At 47.5% G+C, this 19,612-nt stretch overlaps 1 protein-coding gene across 4 annotated transcripts in view; it reads right to left on the reverse strand.

Annotated features, from left to right (window-relative positions):
* GLI3 (GLI family zinc finger 3) overlaps positions 1 to 19,612 on the reverse strand; it is a 269,004-nt gene that overhangs the window by 45,505 nt on the left and 203,887 nt on the right. For 2 of the 4 annotated variants that reach the window (XM_072760058.1, XM_072760061.1), the window contains 3 exons: positions 19,026 to 19,239; positions 18,084 to 18,197; positions 16,341 to 16,481 (listed from right to left, as the gene is read on the reverse strand). In XM_072760058.1, coding sequence (XP_072616159.1) covers positions 16,341 to 16,481; positions 18,084 to 18,197; positions 19,026 to 19,239 — 469 coding nt within the window. Of the gene's footprint in view, positions 1 to 16,340; positions 16,482 to 18,083; positions 18,201 to 19,025; positions 19,240 to 19,612 lie in introns of all 4 variants that reach the window. The other 2 variants (XM_072760057.1, XM_072760060.1) reach the window with 1 other exon arrangement.

Consider the following 19,612-nt stretch of genomic DNA (forward strand, 5'->3'; position numbering starts at 1 on the left):
CGGCTCAGGTCCTGGGATCGAGCTCCCTGGGCTCCCTGTTCAGCAGGGAACGTGCTTCTCCCTCTCCCCCTGCTTGGGTTCTTTCTCTCTCTCTCTCTCTCTCAGATAAATGTAAAAAAAGAAAAAAAGAAAGCATCAGCCTGGTGTAGAGTGAAGCTTTTCTTGGTGAGCCCAAGAATCCCAGTGATGAGAATTTCATCTTCTAATGAGATGACAAACTTTTAACATCAAAGTGTCGCTTCTTCTGGAAAGAAGACTCATGACGCTCCACCTGTAATTTTCAGGATTTATTTCCTTGCCCCTCTCCCAGCTCGTCCATTTTTTAGGATGGCTTGAAATGGTCTGATACTGGTTGGGTGGTTACATGGTTAAGGAACCTCAGCCCTCTGGGTCCAGAGAAGCCCTTCTGCCTGGGAGATGGTGCCCCTCAGTCAGCCTCTGCTCTGTGGGCCATGGTCTAACTTCTGGTTTCAGTAGGAAAGACACTCTTCTTCGCCTGCTTGCTGCCCCTCACTCTGGAAGGGGAGTGAGATCCCCTTCCCGGATCTCACCACAGCCCTTCTGAGGCCAGCAGAGCAGACGTGGGCCACAGAAGGCTATGCCACAGCTCTTCTTCCTCTCCATATATGCACTTTCTTTCCAGCTGCTGTCGCTATGATTGAAAAACCTAACCTCACCAATGAATTCCACTGGGACCCATATTTTTCCTGTTTGTGCTTGCTTTATGACCTAAGTTGTGATTGCTCAGTCAGCATGGCTTTCCTGGGAGACCCCCAACCCTCTTGCGGTAGCTCCCACTCCCCGGAGTCTTACATTCTCTGACCCGACCCACGGGGAAGCTCGGACGTACAGTCTGTCTTGCCACTCTGTAGCTGACACTGTGCCCTGTGCAAGGCACGTAGGACCTGTGAGCAGCTGCCACCCAGAGAAGTCCCATCTCGGCTCTCTGCAGCTTGCAGGGAAGCTGGTGTGTGACAGTAGGGGGTGGTAGGGGTGGCAGGAGACTGGGGAGTTCTGAGATTCAGGTTCCAAAGTGTTGCCTTGACCCTGACCATTCTCTAGCTATGAGCGCAATACGATCAATAGTACACACCCTCTCGAGAGCAAAAGGCACATGCATGTTCCCGGTGGGTTCATGAGTTTGATCCTGAGTCAAGATGTTCAGTCTTAGATGGGCGTCTGCCTTTCACCTCTGTTTTGATGAAGGGGTCTTAGGTTTGTGAAGAAGAGTTATATTTACCTTCAATGGTATTCGACTTGCAGCAAATATAGGGGGTGGGAGGAGGGGGGAGCAAATCTGAGGCAGCTTGCCCTTGAAAGAGTAAAATGGATAAAGAAGAGGACAGAGGAGTGCCTGGGTGGCTCAGTTGGTTACGCGTCTGCCTTTGGCTCCAGTCATGATCTCTGGGTCCCGAGATCGAGTCCTGCATTGGGCTCCCTGCTCAGCGGGAAGCCTACTTCTCCCTCTCCCTGTCCCTCCCCCTGCTCATGCTCGCTCTTTCTCTCTCAAATAAATAAATAAAATCTTTTTTTTTTTTTTTTCAAAGAAGGGGAGAGACAGAGACTATGTGTCTTGGGGGAAGGGGTGAGGTGGATGGAGTGGAGGATACAAAATGTACACATTTAATAGCTAAAAAGTCTAAAGACCAAATCTTCATTATATACACCAAACAGTCATTTAAAACAAGATGCTTGGTGTATAAGTGAACACATACAGTGCTCTTAAATAAGTTCGTTAGCCTTTCTAGACCTCACTGTACCTGGTTAAAAGAGGGCAAGGAGTGCATTAGGTCATTTTTAAGACCCTCCAATTAGAAGTGATCCCAACAGTGACATCCAGGAGGGACCCACAAAGTCACTACTGTGAGAGGCTTATGTTCATTCCACTGGACGAACATCAACCGCATCCCCATTCATCCAAATCACCATTTGGAAATAAAATTTGGTCAAACTATGGGTCTGTTTTATTTGTCCCACCTGACCTAGTGCTTTGAGTACTCAGTCTATGCATTTGTCCAAAGCAGGCCTACCCCCATTTGGGGGAAAAGCAATGGTGGAGATATGGGGCTATCTACCGAGTGATGCCTGGTAAGGCCAGGGATAGCAGTGCCACAGGGCACTCCGTGGAGAAGCACCCAGACAACTAGTCTGATCCACAGCCCAAGGAAGTGACATGAGGCCCAGACACGGAGGTGAGGTGCTGGGGGAGGCAGGACGGTGAGGCTGACGGTGAGTACTTCAGAGAGGCTAAAGAGGTCAGAGGTAAGCCCTCCTGAGAAGGCAGAGGCTGTACCACACAACTTAAATCCGGCTGTAGGTTTGGTTGTTTCTCAATTAAGTTAAACACAGAGTGACCATATGAGCCAGCAATCCCACTCCTAGAAATATACTCCAAAGAACTGAAGATAGTGTTGAAACAAAAACTGACCCACGAATGTCCAAAACAACATAACAGCTAGTAGGTAGAAACGATCCAAACGCCCATCAACAAATAAAAGGATAAACACAATGTGGCCAAGTCATACGATGCAACATTATTCGGCCATAAAAAGGAACACTGACACCTGCTACAGCATGGATGGATCTCGAAAACGCTGTGTGAAGTGAAAACAGCCGGACACAAAACGTCATGTATTTTTTATTCCACTTCCATGAGATGTTCAGAATAAGCAAGTCATCCATAGAGACAGAAAGCAGGGAGTGGTTTTTCAGGGGCTGAGGAGGAGGAAGGAAGAGAAGTGACTGCTTATAGTGGGTACAATTTCCTTTTGGAGCGATGAAAGTATCCGGGAGTATGTCGTGGTGATGGTTGCACACAACTGTGAATGGGCGAAGTGGCAATTCATTGCACTCTTTACAATGGTCACCGGGAGTATGTCCAGTCTCACCCTTTCTATTCAGATAGTAATGGAAATTCAAGCCACAGCAATTAGGCAAGAAAAAAAAAAAAGAAAGAAAGAAAGGCATCCATAATGGAAAGAAGTAAAATTGTCTCTGTTTGCAGATCACATGTTCTTTTGTATAGAAAACCCTAAAGACATCACACCCAAAAATCGTCAGAATGAATAAATGAATGCAGAATGCAAAAAATCAATATACACAAATCAGTTGTGTTTCTATACATTAATGATGAGCTATCTGAAAGAGAAATGAAGAAAGCAATCCTACTTACAATGGCAACAAAAATATGAAGTATCTAGGAATAAATTTAACCAAGAAGATAAAAGACGTGTACACTGAAAACTATAGGATATTGATGAAGTAAATCAGAGAAGATACGAATAAATGGGGAGAGAGCCCATGTTCTTGGGTCAGAAGAGTCAGTATTGCTAAAGCATCCATAGCATCCCAAGTCATCTGCAGGTTCAATGCACACCCTATCAAAATTCCAGTGGCACTTTCCATAAAATAGAAGAAATTAACTCGACATGGATTAAAGACCTGAAGCCATGAAACTCCTCCAAGTAAGCATACAGAAAAGGCTCCTTGACATTGTCTTGGCAATGATTTTTCTGGATTTGACACCAAAAGCACAGGCAACAAAAGCAAAAATAAAGAAGTAGGATTACATCAAACTAAAAGACTCCTGCGCAGCAAAGGAAATAATCAACAAAATGAAAAGGCAGTCTACAGAATGGGAGGAAATATTTGCAAGCCACATATCTGATAAGGGGTTAATACCCAAAATAAACAAGGAACTCACAGAACTCAAGTGGGAAAAACCGAAAGACAAATAATGCGATTTAAAACTGGGCAGAGGACCTGAATAGACATTTTTTTTTTTTTTTCCAAAGAAGACATACAAATGGTCAACAGGACGTGAAAAGGTGCTTGGCATCACTAATAACTGGGGAATGCAAATCAAAACCACAATGTGATACCATCTCACACCTGTTAGGATGTTTTATAAAAAAGACAAGAGATAACACATGTCGGCAGGAATACGGAGTAAAGGGAGGCCTTGTGCGCTGTCGGTGGGAATGTAAATCGGGGCAACCACTATGGAAAACAGTACAGTAGCTCCTTACAACATTGAAGACAGAAGTCCCATCTGATCCAGCAACCCCACCTCTGTGAATACATCTGAAGGGAGTAAAACTGTATCTCCAAGATGTATCTGCATCCCCATGTTCACTACAATATCATCCACAATAGGCAAGGCCTGGAAACAACCCAAGGGTCTGTCAACAGATGAGCAGATAAAGACAATGTGGTACGTATAAGTGACCCTTGAGCAGCGCAGGGGTTACGGTGCTGACACCGAGCACGCTTGAAAGTCCAGGTATAACCCCTGACCTCCCAAAACTTGACGACCAATCACCTACTGTTGACCAGAAGCCTTATTGATAACACAAACAGCCCATTAAACACAAATTTTGTACGTTATATGTATTACGTACTTGCCATACGGAAGCTAGAGAAAAGGAAACGTTAAGGAAATCATCAGGAAGAGAAAATACATTTACAGTATTTATTGAAAAAAATCCAAATATATGTGGACCTGTGGTGTTCAAAACCATGTGGCTCAAGGGCCAACTGTGTGTGTGTGTGTGTGTGTGTGTGTGTGATGGAATATTATTCACCCGTAAAAAAGAAAGGAATCTTGCCATTTGTGACAACAGGCCCCTAAGGCATCACACAAGTGAAATAAGTCAGACAAACACTGTATGTGAAATCCAAAATCAGGGAAAACAAAAGTCAACCTCAGAGAAACAGAGACTAGAAAAAGGCGGTTGCCCAGGGCGGGCAGGTGAGAAACGGGGCAATGCTATTCACAGGGTACAAACTCTCATTTATAGGATGGGTAAGTCGAGGATCTGGGTGTAGCCCTGGTGTCCGCAGTTAACACCACCATACCAAGGACTTGAAATCTGCCAAGAGAACAGATCTGAAGAGTACGTGAGAAGGATAAGCGTGAGGCGACGGATGTGTGCATCGGCCGGGCGCTCATCATCTCCCGACACACACGTCTATCAAATCATCACTCTGTACACTTACAAAATACACAGTTTCATTCATCAGCTATACCCCAACGGAGCTGCAAGAAAGAAATCAGACAAATGGTAATTTCATGCTGTGTGTTTTCCATCACTTTTTTTTTTTTTTTTTAAGTTGAAAAACCGACAAACTGAGTCAACAGGGGCTGCAGCCAGGTGAGGGCACGGGCCGGGCCCCGGAGCAGGACCGCCCTTCCACCCTCCCTCCTGCCGGGGCTCTCCTGCCTCCCAGCAGAAAGGAGAGAGCCAAGGAGCTCGAGTGTCAGCGTAATATAAATTACGGCGAGGGAAAAAACAGAAACAACGTGATGCATGGCTGAGGATCTAAAAGAGGAATGTCCACCATTGTTTGTGATTATGGATCACATCACAATCTAATAGCAATTTTTATTTAATCAATAATTTCCATGCTGAACAGACAGCCCTGTTACAGAGAATCGACAGGCAGGTACTGATAGCGCCAAGCCTCGTTATTAATCTTTCCTCCGCCGGCTTATCAGCCAAACTACTGTAAAAAGGCACCACCAAGATGGATTTTAGAAGCCACCTTTCTCCGCTTGTCCCTTTTCTTTTCCTCTCTCCCATAACGGATCACATGATGTAGACTCCACATTTATTTGAGTAACCTGAGGCTTGAGTGGCATGAAAAGGCAGTTCACATTAAGCAATTTCACAAATCAGTGGGACCTCGACCATCGCTCTGGGTTGGCCATTATAGGCTAATAAATCATACTTTCTCTTTGAGTTGTCAATCGCCAAAAAGCTTTGTACAAACGTTGGCATCTGTAATTCCGTAAAGGCTTTTCATCTTGAAATAAGATGCTCTAGACTGATAACAAGAATAATCCCCTCTTGATCAAGAAAAAAAAAAAAATCTGCATTTTAGCAATTAAAGCTCCTGCCAGAAGCCAAATGGCTCAGTATTGAGCCTCCAGTGAGGTTTATCTCCACTAACCACAAGGAGAATACGGCAGGGTTGTGTTGTATTCGCCATAGGACTGCTTTATCTTGCCCTGGGCACTGCGCCATCTCTCCCCAGGCTGGACGGCAGAGGAAGGTGCGAGAACTTCTGCTCCGTCCCAGAAAAGCCACGGGGAAGAGGCGGTTCTTCTGGAACCAGGGCTCTCCTGCCCAGCCTGGGGAAAGTGCCCGGCCGGAGGACAGAGGCTCACCTCGCAAGCAACACCAGGTGTGTGAAGGTGGCGAGCAGGGGACAGGTGAGGCGGGACCAGGCCCGGAACATAAAGCGGAGCCATCTGGTGACACATGACAACAGTCGTGCTTTCCTGATTAGGAAGACACATTTTCAGAACCTCAGATTATGATGCATTCGGAACTAGAAAATTAGGCACACCAAAACCCAAGAGAATGAAAAAGACAAATATTAATAATCGCAATAAAGCGATCATCAAGTGGGCCCTAAAGTCGTTAACAGTGCGGCCGGCCTTCTTCCGTAGTCACCAGAGACCGTTCTCCAATGACCCTGACCAGCCTGCTTGACAGAGACAGACAGACAGACAGCAGAGCGCTGGAACCACCAGGTAATGAGCCCCATGCACACAGGACACAGGGGCTCTCTGGGCAAAGACCCCTCCAGGTGCCCAGCTGGCGGCCCACAAGTTTCTGACTCTCTCCCAAGGGCATCTACAACGAGACACAAAAACTGTCACCGTGGAACATCTCCAAACTCTCCTCCCAAGTTTTAAGAAAGAATTTAGAATAATTTCCACTGCAGAGTCTCATTTCTGGCCCTGGCCTGTTCAGCACATCGCTGGTACAGCTTCTGGGGCTCGATCCTTCTATGGCTCCCACCGGCTCCCACCTTCCTTTCATCAGAAACGTCTGATTCTCTTCACTCCACCCGGTCCAGTTAGTCAGACTCCCAGAGTGCGGCAGGCAGATCCCAGGGACCCATCACCTGGGCTTTACTCTCGCTTCCTCTTGCCATCTGCCTTCCAGGAGCACTCTGGTTCCCCATCAGTGCACTACTTCCCACCCTTCACCCCCAAAAGCATAGAATGAGTCATGCCCTCATTATATTTCTAACCCCACAAAGTGTCAGGACCCCCAGCCTTTTATTAGCCACTATCGCAGGTAAAATTCTCCTGTACTTTCTGCTTCCATTAACTTGTTCCTACTGTGTTTTCCCCATGGGAGCGCCAACACCTCTCTGCAATGGTCTCTCCCTATTTAAATCTACCTGTTTCTTCGAGACCATGTTCAAACCCACAAGACTTTTCTCTTGTGACTTGAGCAAATTCGCCTCACCTGTTTTCCTGCTGCTAGACCTCCTTGGTCCTCCCAAAGGCCTTGCACACGCGTTCCCCTCACTCCCAGACATAAAAGATATGTGTATTCGGCCCTGCTCCCTCCCCTGGCCCTGACCCCGACCCCAGCTGTGGACATCAGACACACAGGAGGCTTTTTCCTCCTACCACTATGCTTGCAATTTAGAGTTGTGGCCACCAGGTGGTGAGGACGCATCGTATAGGTGAAGTCACCAGCCTACACAGGTGAGCGCCTGCCCCTGAATCAATGACAAGCACTTTTTTTTTTTTATTTTGATGAAGTCTTTAAATATTCTCTTTAAAAATATCTTAATGAAAAGCCTCCTTAATCTCTCTATTCTTCAATTAATTAGGTTGATCAGTACTACCGCTCCTCATTCTCCCTTCTATTTGAATAATGCTTTAGAATTTACAAAGGCGCAATTTCATTATATGGTCTCATTCTCTCCCTACCAGAAAAATTAAAAACCCTGTGAGGAGAGTAAGGTAGGTATTAGTATCTCCAATTTACAGAGGAGAAACTGAGGACCCAAGCTTTAGAGTGACTTATTCAGATTCAGGAACAGTTCTTGGCAGATCCTGCCCTCCCCCACCCCCATCACTCACTGATTAACGCTAGTTTTACTGGTAATTGGGTTGGGGGGATGGGAAGGGTGGCTAACATTTAAGGCCTTGGCCTCTCTTTTAAGGATATGCCACTTACAGTTCTCTTGCCAACACTAATTGTTCTGGAAATGAAAAAACAAAAAATCATCTGTGGCAGTATTTAGCTAATCCCAGAAAAGCCTAAACGTCCCTGAATCCTCAGAGAAGTCCTTGCATTAGAAAATTGCTTTCTGTTTCTGGAGTTCTGGTTTCTGTCAAAGCAGGAGCCTGAGCTCCATGCTTGCCATGATCTCAGAAGCTGAAGTCTGAGTGACTTCCCTTGGTCTGCAGGGAAAAAAAAACAAAATACAAAACAAAACAAAAACAGTGATGGAATTTCTTCACCAAGACAAAGGACTTGGCTGGTTACAGTCCTTGCTGAGAAGTACTGAGTGCCTGACCGAACAAATGTGGCTTTAAAATAAGCTCTGGTGACCTGAATACATGCATACACACATGCACACACATGCACACGCATGCATACACGCAGGTGTGCACATACCACACGCATACACCCCACATACACCTGTTCATAAGCACACACACAGGCACCCCACATAAATACCCATTAAACAGCCTTTTGTTAGAGACTAACAAGTTCACCTTTCCTATATTTTTTATTCTTATTTTTAAAATATTTAATTTATTTATTCATGAGAGACAAGGGGGGGGGGGGGCAGAGACACAGGCAGAGGGAGAAGCAGGCTTCATGTGGGGAGCCTGACGTGGGACTCGATCCCGGGTCTCCAGGATCGCCCTGGGCCGAAGGCAGCGCTAAACCGCTGAGCCACTCGGGCTGCCCATCACCTTTCCTTTATAATGGGAAAATTCTCCAGCACACTTAAGGAGAAAATTTGTCGTAGGTCACAAATACACGTTCTGGGGGGTTTTGTTTCCTACACTGCAAGAGGAAAGATTTGAGACGGAAGAGGGGCCAGTTCTGCCCTCCTGAGGGGACACTTGGCAATGCGGGGAGAGATTTCTGGTCGTGACAATGGGGTAAGATCCGTCCTGGGATCTAGTGGGCAGGGGTCAGCAATGCTAACAGTCCTACAGCTAATGCAAAGATTCTCTACCTCACTGTGTCCAAGGTGAGAAGCCCTGGGGTTGGGCGACCACCAAGGAGAGCTTCCAGGACATCAGGACAGGAGAACACATAACAGCCCGAGGCTCTGAATCTCAGCCCTGCATAAGGGAGAATAAGGAAGGATCTCGACCTGGAGACCCCGCCAGAGCTCTTCTCTTAGGGGTCCACGGACCAGGGGCCTAGTCAGCATCTTTATGCTGTTATTAATTTCACGGTGACCTGCCGACCCAACGCTGCCCACATACCAACCTAAGTCATGTTTCTATAAGCAGCGTGCGTGCACTTAGCTGCTGCTGCACATCTTCACACTTTTCGTGCTGAGAAAAAGAACCACGAGCATTTTACTGAGTATAATTTTTAACTAACTCCCCCACTGTTTTATCACGTAAATGCTAGTATCATCCTTATTTCAGAGAGGGGGCTGTGATGGGTCTAGGGTAGGGAGCGGGCTTTGAACCCAGGCCTGCCAGCTTTGAAAAGCACATTGTACTGTCACAGGAGAACAGTGGCAGGTGCTATTTATTCTTAGGGCGACACGATCACCATCATCACCATCGCTGTCATCATCCTCATGCCTCAAAAGCCAACCCCCACGCTTTGCTGTGACCTCACCTACTCCCACCTGTTTCCCAAAGTGCCTGACGCACTTCTCCCTCCCTCTGCTAAGCCCTCAGCAGCTCAACGACACAATCTTGGCTTCATTAGGGCCTGCCTCAGGTGCTATTCACTCCCCCTTTCCCCTGAGAACGAGCAGTCCCAGGAGGTCTGGTCTACGTTGCGCTGGCAAGTGTGCCCAACGCAGAGCCGGGGCAGCGGGCAGCCTGCAGGTGCTCCTGGCCATCTCCAGGGAGGATTTGAGTGAAAGCCTGATGGGCCACTGTCAGCTCAACTTTTTCCTGATACACAAGAAGACACCCTGTGCTGGCAAGACCTGCTACAGGCAAGCACATTTGCCTGGGGTACACAGCCCAGCCCCAAGTGACCGTCATTCCTTCTTGTGTGAATGTTCCTGTGGAGAACATTCCAGAGACTTTTACCTAAAGTAAAAGATTTGGAGGGAAATCTTCCCCAAATGGTGAAAAGCAGTTACTTGGCTAAGAACTCTGATGGAAGGATTCCGGGGGGTACAGTGGAGCACTGTACCCAGGGTACGCCATGGCAAGACAAATTTAAGAAAGTAACACACACATTATTCTGTACCGGCCACATGTCACTCAAAATACTGATTTCTCACTCTTCATTCAAGGGGTCAGAACCCTTGGCAAAAGGGAAATCTTTAATAATTTCATGATTTTCCCTCTGAGAAATATAATATAATTATTCTGGAGGGCAGGATACGGAGTGGAAAAGATGGCACGCGACTGCATTCTCCAAAACCCCGCCTGAGTGCACCCGTTTCCTAACCTACCCCTCCCCACGTCCCCTGCTGCGAGGTGGGGGACTCAGCACAGCACCCAGATGGCCGCCAGCCAGTAAGTGGGCACTTGAGAGGAAACCCGCTTGTCATCCCCATCCCGAACACTCTCTAATTCAAATCCTTCACTTGCTTTTACTAAAACAGGTCCAAGGAGGTGAAATGGGTTGGCCAAGTCCCATCCATCAGTCCTGCGCTGGGAAGAACGGGGTCCCAGCCCCAGTCAGCTGCATGTCTGGTGACAATGAATAGAAAAGCCTAGAGCCGGACATGCAGAAGCACAGACCCCACAGTGCCACTCCCCTCTGCTCCCCGCCTCAACCCTGCAAAAGCAAATACATAAAACAAAGAGAGAGAGGAGGCCACTCTTCTCAGCCCTCTGTCTGTTTCTCATTAGGCCTCCTGCATGCCATCTCCGTTTGGCCTTGGATGTTGGGGAGGGCATTTATTTTCACGGCTGTTTCACAGTATGATAAGTGAGAAAATAACGTTCTAGAGGGTCAAATGTTTCCAGGGAGGTCATCCCGAGGGTCAGGGCGGAGATGGGGCTGCCACTCAGAATCCCGCTGGCCCCGGGAGCCCACACAGCCCTCCGTGCCCCCCACTCAGGCTCTCTTGAGTGCTCTACGGAGAGTATTTCTGCAGGTGCAATTCAGTCCCTAACTTTAAGAAAGAACGTGACCCTTGAGGCGCAGTTGTCAAAGGATGGCTTTGAAGTTTGTGGTTCTCAGCCTGCATTTTACATGCAGTATTTCCAAATAATTAGAGTCACTAAATTAACTAGCAACTCCATGTAGGGAAAAGAAGATCAAAATCTCCACTCATTCATTTGACGTTTTATGTGCACACAAAACTAATTTCTGCCTCGTATCTGAGACCCCTATCGCATCTTACACTCAATTTTCTCTTAGGTAAGGATATACAATGCAACTTGAGCAAAGGGATCAAAATTAGATGGAAAACATTTAAAATGCAAATTTAGGATCATGGTATTAATATGAAAATAATGTCTTCAACACATCCTAACTTCCCCGCGTTTCTATGGATGCACCAATTCTTCACAGATTAGATGTGCCTTCTTTACATCTAAATCTCTAGGATATTAAAAAGAAAGCCCTTCGTTTTCATGCTGCCTATATACAGAATTTGTTTTCAAACGGCAGCAAAGGTGATTATAACTGTATTCTTCTGATAAAGGAAACGACAGCATGCTTTAGAGATCAAAATTCGCAGCATATGAAAGCATTTAAAATCCAAGTAGGTGGTTAATCACTCTACAAAAAGGTGAATTTCTGACACCAGGCTTAAAGGATACAAATGGAGCACAGGGACTTATATGCCACCCAGTTGAAGCTGGGGCTGATAGAAACACAACTCACGTTCTCTGCCCTTCGGCCTCACTGGCAGGAGACGACACCCACCGCGGTGGACCTGCCTACAGCCCTTGCTGCAGACTCATTCTGCTGGGGATGGTGTGGGGAATAAAACTGGGAAAAAATTTAAAAAAATAATAATAATTTGGGAAGCCTGGGTGGCTCAGTGGTTGAGTGTCTGCCTTCGGCTCAGGGCATGATCCCTGGGTCCTAGGATCGAGTCCCGCCATCAGGTTCCTGCAAGGAGCCTGCTTCTCCCTCTGCCTATGTCTCTGTTGCTGTCTGTGTGTCTCTCATGAATAAATAAATAAATAAAAATCTTCACAAAAATAATAATTTGGCAATTTATAGACCTTAGGAAAGAATATTATGTGTGTTACTTCTCAAACAGAGAGATGGTTGCTCCACTGAAGCAGAGGGTAGAAAAGCACAGAGATAGCTAACAGGTGGACGTTAGGGATGGTGATGAGACTTTCTTTTGGGTCCCAGCACTGCCATTTGCCACCATCACCAGCCACTGAGCAGCGGTGACCTGCACTGAGGGCTGCCCTTTCTTCACCTCCAGTCCTTCTCTTCTTTGGCAAAAGCCTCTCAGAATCACTGATGGGGCGCAGGAGGTCACTAGGGAACACAGCACGCACGTTTCAGCGAATGCATCCCACAAGCGTGGGCTCAGGCTGCACAATATTTCAGACGCCTTGCCCCTCCTGGGGCCAAACATGGGACGTGGTACAAGGAGAGAAGGAATGCAAGCAAGAAATGGGGCTCAGGAGGGTCTGGAAGCCTCTCCCACCCATGAGAGAGGCCCGGCCTGAGGACAGAAGCTGAGCTTTTCGCAGGCCAACAAAAGCTTCAACAAAACAACAAAACCAGAAACACCTCGAGAACCGATATTCTACGACTTCCAGAAATAAATGTAAAGATTCGCATCTTTTGGGAACATAAAATGCGCAACAGCAAAAAAAGAGGGTCTAACTAATTTGCAATTGAAGGGAAAATGTGGACCTCCCCACTTATTTTGAGGTGTGAGAATACACGCTTTCGGATGCCCAGGGAAGACAAGGCGCTTGCATCTTGACAAATCAATAATAAGTTCAGCCCTACCCAAAGGCGCTCTGAATTAATTTTCAGATGGCACCTCCTTCTTACTCCCTTGTTCCGCTTTTAGCGGACACCAAGAAAGGGACAAAGTACAACAAAAACCTAACAAACCCAACAAAGACGTGGTGAACCAAAACACACATCTATCCTCTTCGCTTCTGGGCACGGAAGTGAATTTCTGCCAACTTTAATACTAACTTGGGAGTAGCCAATCCCACTTACAATGATCACGCTGGGAAGAGAAATTAATTAAACGTCTCCGTGATAAAGATCCCCCCCCCCCAGCCAACCCAGAATAAACACGCAGTTGGAGGGGGACACGGCACTTGAAATAAAGGAGGAAGAAGGGGAAGGCAACGTTCAGCCCATCTGTTGGGACAGTAATAGGACGAGGTAGTCTTTCCAAGGGAACACGGGGCACATTACGCTGGAAACGAGACTACCTGGCGGGCAGAGCCGGCGAGTCCCTAATTCTCCTCTTCAACTTTGCGATTTGCTAATGTGAAACATATGTCTCCCTTCTGCACCCAGTTCAAATGACTCTGGAATCCCAACCGTGCAGCTCAGCGACTGAACCAGAACAAGGAGAGAACTTGTCAGGATTTAAGAGCTTTCAGCAAAGCCCTTCAATTGCAGCCAGCACCCTATTCCACGGAAGGATATCAATTATAGATAGTGACTTGCTTTAGCAGGCAGTCGGGACTGTCAGACACTAGATAGACAACCATGAAGAATCATGAATCTTTCTATTAACTGTAAGAGGGGGAAAAAGAATGGGTCATGGCTATAAATAAGGCAAAGCATCAGAATGCTTTAACACCTTGCCTCTTGGTCGCATGTAGCATGAAAATGCAACTAATTCACAGAATGTCGTCTCTCCGAGGAAAGCCACAGCGACAGAAACAGTTCATCCTTCCTTCCGTCCTTAAAGAAGTAGGTTGCAGAACTGGTATATTTTTTGTGTTTCCGTCTGCTACCAAAATGATCAGGTGGACGTGGAGCCATTCTTTCAATCGGCAAAAAATAAAGTGCCCACGCTCCCCCAGGTCACCGCTAACGCCACCAGATACACCCACGGGGAGGAAGGTACCCGTACGTCAGGCAAGGGGCAAACTCACCTTGAACACACAAATCTGGACTCTCCACACTTTGGGTAACAAGCAAAGAGGGTGGGAAATAGTGCTAGAAACTGGTGGTTTTATTGAGGTGGTTGCAAGTTCTATAACTTTAAGCCATTTAACGTACATACTTTATCTCAGATTAAAATTAATATCATAAAGGTAATATATTGGATTTTCTCCTACCCCTGACATGAATTCCTTCTGGCTGATTTGGAATACAAAAATTTCCACGGTACACGGATTCATTCTTTTTTTTTTTTTTTTTTTTAACGGTAAGGCCCATGACACAGTGGTCATGTAAGTTGATCGTGTAAGCAGATCTACCTAAAACCACTCAGATTTCTCTCCCCAAACATCATCACTACCTTAAAAGCTTTTGCCACAGAGATTAACTACACCTCCAAGAGCCGTGGTCTCTGAAAAGCTCTCACTCTTAGGTGGGCAGCGGGGAGGTTACAGACGCTACCTCAAACCTGCTCCTGCTCTCTAATGAGGAGCTTGATTCCTTCCAACCACAGGCTCAGAATAAGCTCCTTGCTCCATCGGGCACCTGCTAACAGCTGAACCATCATCACAAGTCCCCCTTGGAAACTACAGTGACTTATCCTCAGAAAAGGCACCAGGGGACAGCGTCACCTCTCAAGAGGATGTTTTTCAAGAGCAAGCAGCATGGGCAATGTCTCGTTCACGATGGCAGTATCCATGCAAACTCCTCACGTCTGACGTTTACTCACTGTACCATGAAGGGTATTCCTGGCATACTTGCCCCCTCCGGGACTACCTGCCTACGCTAAAAGAAACATGCCAAGCTTTCCCCCCACCCTCCCCTTTGCTATTACCATGTCTCTGGTTTCCATTAAGACTCAGCAAGCAGGAAGGGCCATTAAGCAAGGCCTGGCTTAAAAATAACACTTGCATCAAACTAGAGAGAGAGCATTGAATTAAGGTCATGGAAAAATCTGGAAATACACCTTGATTAAAAACATTTGACTTTCTAGGTTCTTGCTGTGCTGAGGAATCTAGAATTCTTCCTACACAATTACAAGGAGACATGGTTTAAAAAGGAATGGGCCGGGGAGAGAACCGTGCTGATGTCACGCTGGCACCTCAAAACATTCTGCGCATCACGGATCGCAAAACCTGGCAAACCATCTACTTCACACTTCGACGGGCCGGCGAGGTGTGGACTACATCACGGCACACGGGCCAAGTTGCAGAAGACACCCTGGAGGAGCTCACGCGGCCGGTGAGAAAGGCGGGGTGTGTCAGGAATGGTTATCACTGCAGCGTCTAAATGGAGAAGGGTTATCAGGAAATAGGGATCATCCCAAATTAAAAGTTGCCATAAAGGAAAAGAGAACAAGGTGAGCGTGTGCGGTGAGTGGGCAGGGGACTCACAACGGAGCGCCTCTGTCAGATGTCATGTCACGTAAAAATAAGCTGACCAACCGGCCACAGGTAGCAGGCCGTCCTTACTGCCTCGATGGGACCCTGCGGCTTCATAAGTCTCAGTTACAGAGCGGCCCTTCCATCCTCTGGCGTGAACGACAGAGCCAGATCCAAAGAAGCCGTGGCAAAGGAAGTGTGCCTAGCCCGGGACGTACATGCCCGTGGGGGTGGGGAGCGCACTGCGTTACTGGGAATAAAAACCGGTAAGACGAGGCGTGACCATGCTGCAAAAATACATGCCCCTGAACACATTCTACAATGACCCATCACTGTCTGTGGGACTACCCACCCCGCAAATGGTTGGCCTTACGTCAAGGAGCCATGCTAACGGCTTCCCCAGGCCTGTTCCGATCCCACCTGGAAGACTCATGGCTGGGTAACATAGTGGGACGTTCCCACAACCCTGCAGGTTTGGAGGAAGAAGACTGCAGAACAGGAGGAAAAACAAAAAAACAAAAAAACAAAAAACAAGAGGAACCGCCCCCCCCACCCCGGCCCCCTCTACAATTTTTCCTACCGTCGCTGGGTATAGGAGAAGAGAATCAAACTTGGTTAAAAGGTTAATAATAATTCATGTCCAGCTTACTATTACTCAATAACCATCAAAGACGCTAACTCAAAATAGTGTTTTCGGGCTTACAGGATCAGAGTCATTACACTCTCTATTGAAGACTTTATTGAATTTTACACTAAGCTTTAGCTGACTGAACAGGTCAAGCACCCGGGCTCAGAGTTTTCTTTCTTCTCAGAAAGTCATAAAGCCTGTTCCCGTTTGCAACGCTGCTGGCTACGAAACCTGACTCAGCGCAGGGTCAGGGCCAAGGTCACGTGGCTGCAGAGCCCACTGCCCGGGCCCCCCACTCACGTGCACCAGCTGCTCCTGGGTGTCAAACTCCCGCGTGCAACCTTCCCAGTGGCAGTTGGTCTCATAGATGACTTCCGGCTCTTGTTTGCTTTCGTCTCTGTCGCCCTCTTCCTTCACCAGGGTTGTTCCCTCTGGCTGTTCCTGGCAAGGAGGGGAGGCGAGGTAGGGTGGGGAGGGAGGGGAGAGGGGGAGAAAATCAGACACAATAGAAGGAAAGATAAGAGAAAGGAAAAACAAAAGCAAAAACAAAAACAAAACTTCCATTGGTCTTCATCCTGAGGCAATTTTTCAGTGGAGGGGGGAAAAAATAGGAGCCCAGGTCAATCAGCTGGATTTTGTGAACAGAAGTAGTCAAACATATGGAATCATTTGTGTGCATGTTTTCTGATTTACCAACTATGTCTTCAGAGGTTGTTAATTTGGGATTTAGGAACAGTCCAAACCGTAACGGTGATAAGAGGCTGAGACCAAACTTGGCCCCTGAACACGAGGGAAGAGAGAAATGAGAATGTCATCCCGAAAGAGAAGCAATGAAATGAGGTCGCGTCGTCTTTACCCAAGAGACTGGCCTTTACTCTTTCGGTTAGATTCTTTCTAGTGTATTAATTCGTTTATCCTCATAGTTTGGAATCAGGGAAATGGTTGACTAGGAACTCTAACTCCGCTTTCCCTGCCTCTGGAGACTGTGAGCCGCACTCTGTGGGCCTCGGAGGGATCACGTCTTCCTGGTTCAACTTCCCATCTGCAAGGACGTGGCTCGCTGCCCAAGAATCACAGCATCTACAGCTTGGCGGCGGAGTCTTTTCTACCCTGAGGTAGCTTCAGCAATAAAAATGCAAAGAATTTCCAGAATTCTGGGAGATGATTAGGTGCAGATTCAGGATCTCATCTGGGGCAGGGTGACAAAAACTGTATTCAAGTGTTTAGGCGGAACCAGCCGGGCGATTCAAGAAGGCTGGATTTCAGAACCTATGACACCCACTCATTCCATCCTCAAAGCGCTCACTGGAAAGGAAATCTGGGTGGAGGGAGTTGGAGCTTGGGGCTGACATGGCCTGGACGTAGAAAGGTCCAGATTCTGTGGATGTCCAGATTCCTGTCCAACCCCTATTTCTGGGAATTAACACTCACTGACCTCCTTCCTGTGTCAGGCACAGGGGCCCTAGGAGACAGTATTACAGGCGTAACAAACACATCTTAAAACTGAAGCTTGGAGGAGCTAAAGGCCTAAAAGCAGAGACCAGATTGGAATTTCTAAACCTGCCCTTTCAAGACTCTGGTTAAAGGACCAGAATCTAACTGGCCTCAAGTTAGTTTAGTTGTGCCTTGATCCATCCCCCCGTTCTCCAAGCTCTCCCGGCAAGTGGAAAAAGGCAAAATAAGAACAAATAAGACCATGGTCAGTGTAAGGAATATCATCAACTCTGCCCAGCTCGGGCTTAGGGCCAGGAGTTTGTATTTCCGGCCCGAGACCAGGGCTAAGGACCGAGGCTTGGTCATACCAGTGATCGGTCACAAATTAATCCCACCACTTAGACCATGAACTACAGTTCCTACCCCGCACAGTGTTTTTGTGTTTGCTTCTGCGTTAGAGAAAGAGACTGAGTCAGACTCCGTAAATGGCCTTGTGTCAAATGCGGGGTATGGCCAAGGGCCCAGGCCAAGAACACAGTGGACAAGGAAACGCTGTGAGAGACATCATCCTGGAGGAACCAGCTGGCCGCCAGAGCCCCGGTGCCTTACCTGCTGGCCCCGTGGCCCCGGGCTGGGTAGGTCTTCGTCAGGTTTGATCTTGGACCGCTTGTTGTGCATCAGGTCACCAGTGCTACTCACAGCGGACTCACTCGTCGGCTTGTTCTGCTGGTCACATTTGCAGGGACAGGGACAAAAACAAACAAAAAAACACAAGTTTTGATCAATGAGTGGACTATAGCTATACCATGGAACTGTATACTGTATATAACATGAAACTGTAGACGAGCAGGCCTCTCTGGAGGCCTAGAGTCCTAGAACTGGACTCTGATCGCGCCCCATCCCATGACAGCAGAGCTCAGAAAATGTGTTCGAAACCAGAGAATGCATCCATGAGGCAGCTCTTTGTTTTCAATTCATGAGTATAAACTCCTCATGGCTTTTTCAAAAGCTAAAAGAACAGAACAGGGGGCCTGGGCTTTAATGAGCTCCAATAGTGTTATTTAGAAGAACAAAGTTGCGAGCTGGGTAGCAAACCAAAAGAAAGTTTGCAAAGTTCTTTAATTAAGGGATTCAGATTCTTCTCTGAGCCGTATTAGTGAGGAGACAAGAGCAGAGGGCACAGCATAGTTTGAGTCTTCCCGTGAAGTATCACACGATTATAGGCGCCAGTGGACGGTCGCCAGATGAGAGCGACGCCTCCATGCAACGTATGGGTTACACAAGCACCGGACCAGAGGGAGCCCAGCCCTCATCAAGCAGCCCGCCTTGCCACCACAGATGGAATGACTCTGGGGGAAGAAGCCACTGTTTAACGAGGACCACACACATCACATGGTCACCAACACTGGAGACTGCAGCCCAGGGTTAGGACGACGGCAGTCTTAAAGCCACGAGAACACCTATGTACTGGGCATGGTCAGAGCTCAGGGGGTGGTCGTGCTCTCCTCTAGGACTACCAGACGGTTGGGCTCATCGAGCTGTCTCTCTCACCTGTGAGGACTCAGAAGGGCCAGAGGTGACCTGGACGGGGTTGAGCACCGTAGGGATCCCAGGAATAGGCCTCTGCGTTGGAAAAGTTGGAGCAGGGTGGATGAGCGGAGGGCTGTGTCCAAAGGCCGAGCCTAGGCTCTGTTGTCGGCTTAAGATTTGCTGATGCATGTGGAGAGACACGGGTGCAGAAGGGTAGGTGAAGCTCAGGGCAGGGCTGCAGGTGGGGAACAGAGAGTACAAGACTGTCACTCACACGGAGCGCAGACTGCCGCAGGCACGTCGTGGCCGCGCCTCTGTACTGGTGTTATTGCCATCCCCAAACAACGTCGGGTCTGTGTGTTCAAATTAGAAGGTTAAAACAGTTACTGAGGAACATCCTGGATGCTTCCAAGGGGAAACGTGGCTCCTAAGGCAAGACACGCGGGTGTGTGCGCCCAGACACACAGACCCGACATAAGACTCGGCACAACGGAAACAAAAGGCACCAGCTCAATAACAGCTATTTATTGCAATAACAAACTTTATATAAAAAAGAGAATGGGTGACTACATGCTTTATAGTACTTTTATTGGCTCTCACTGCCGTAT

Source organism: Vulpes vulpes, chromosome 5, assembly GCF_048418805.1.
Source record: "Vulpes vulpes isolate BD-2025 chromosome 5, VulVul3, whole genome shotgun sequence".
Classification (NCBI taxonomy): Eukaryota; Metazoa; Chordata; class Mammalia; order Carnivora; family Canidae; genus Vulpes; species Vulpes vulpes.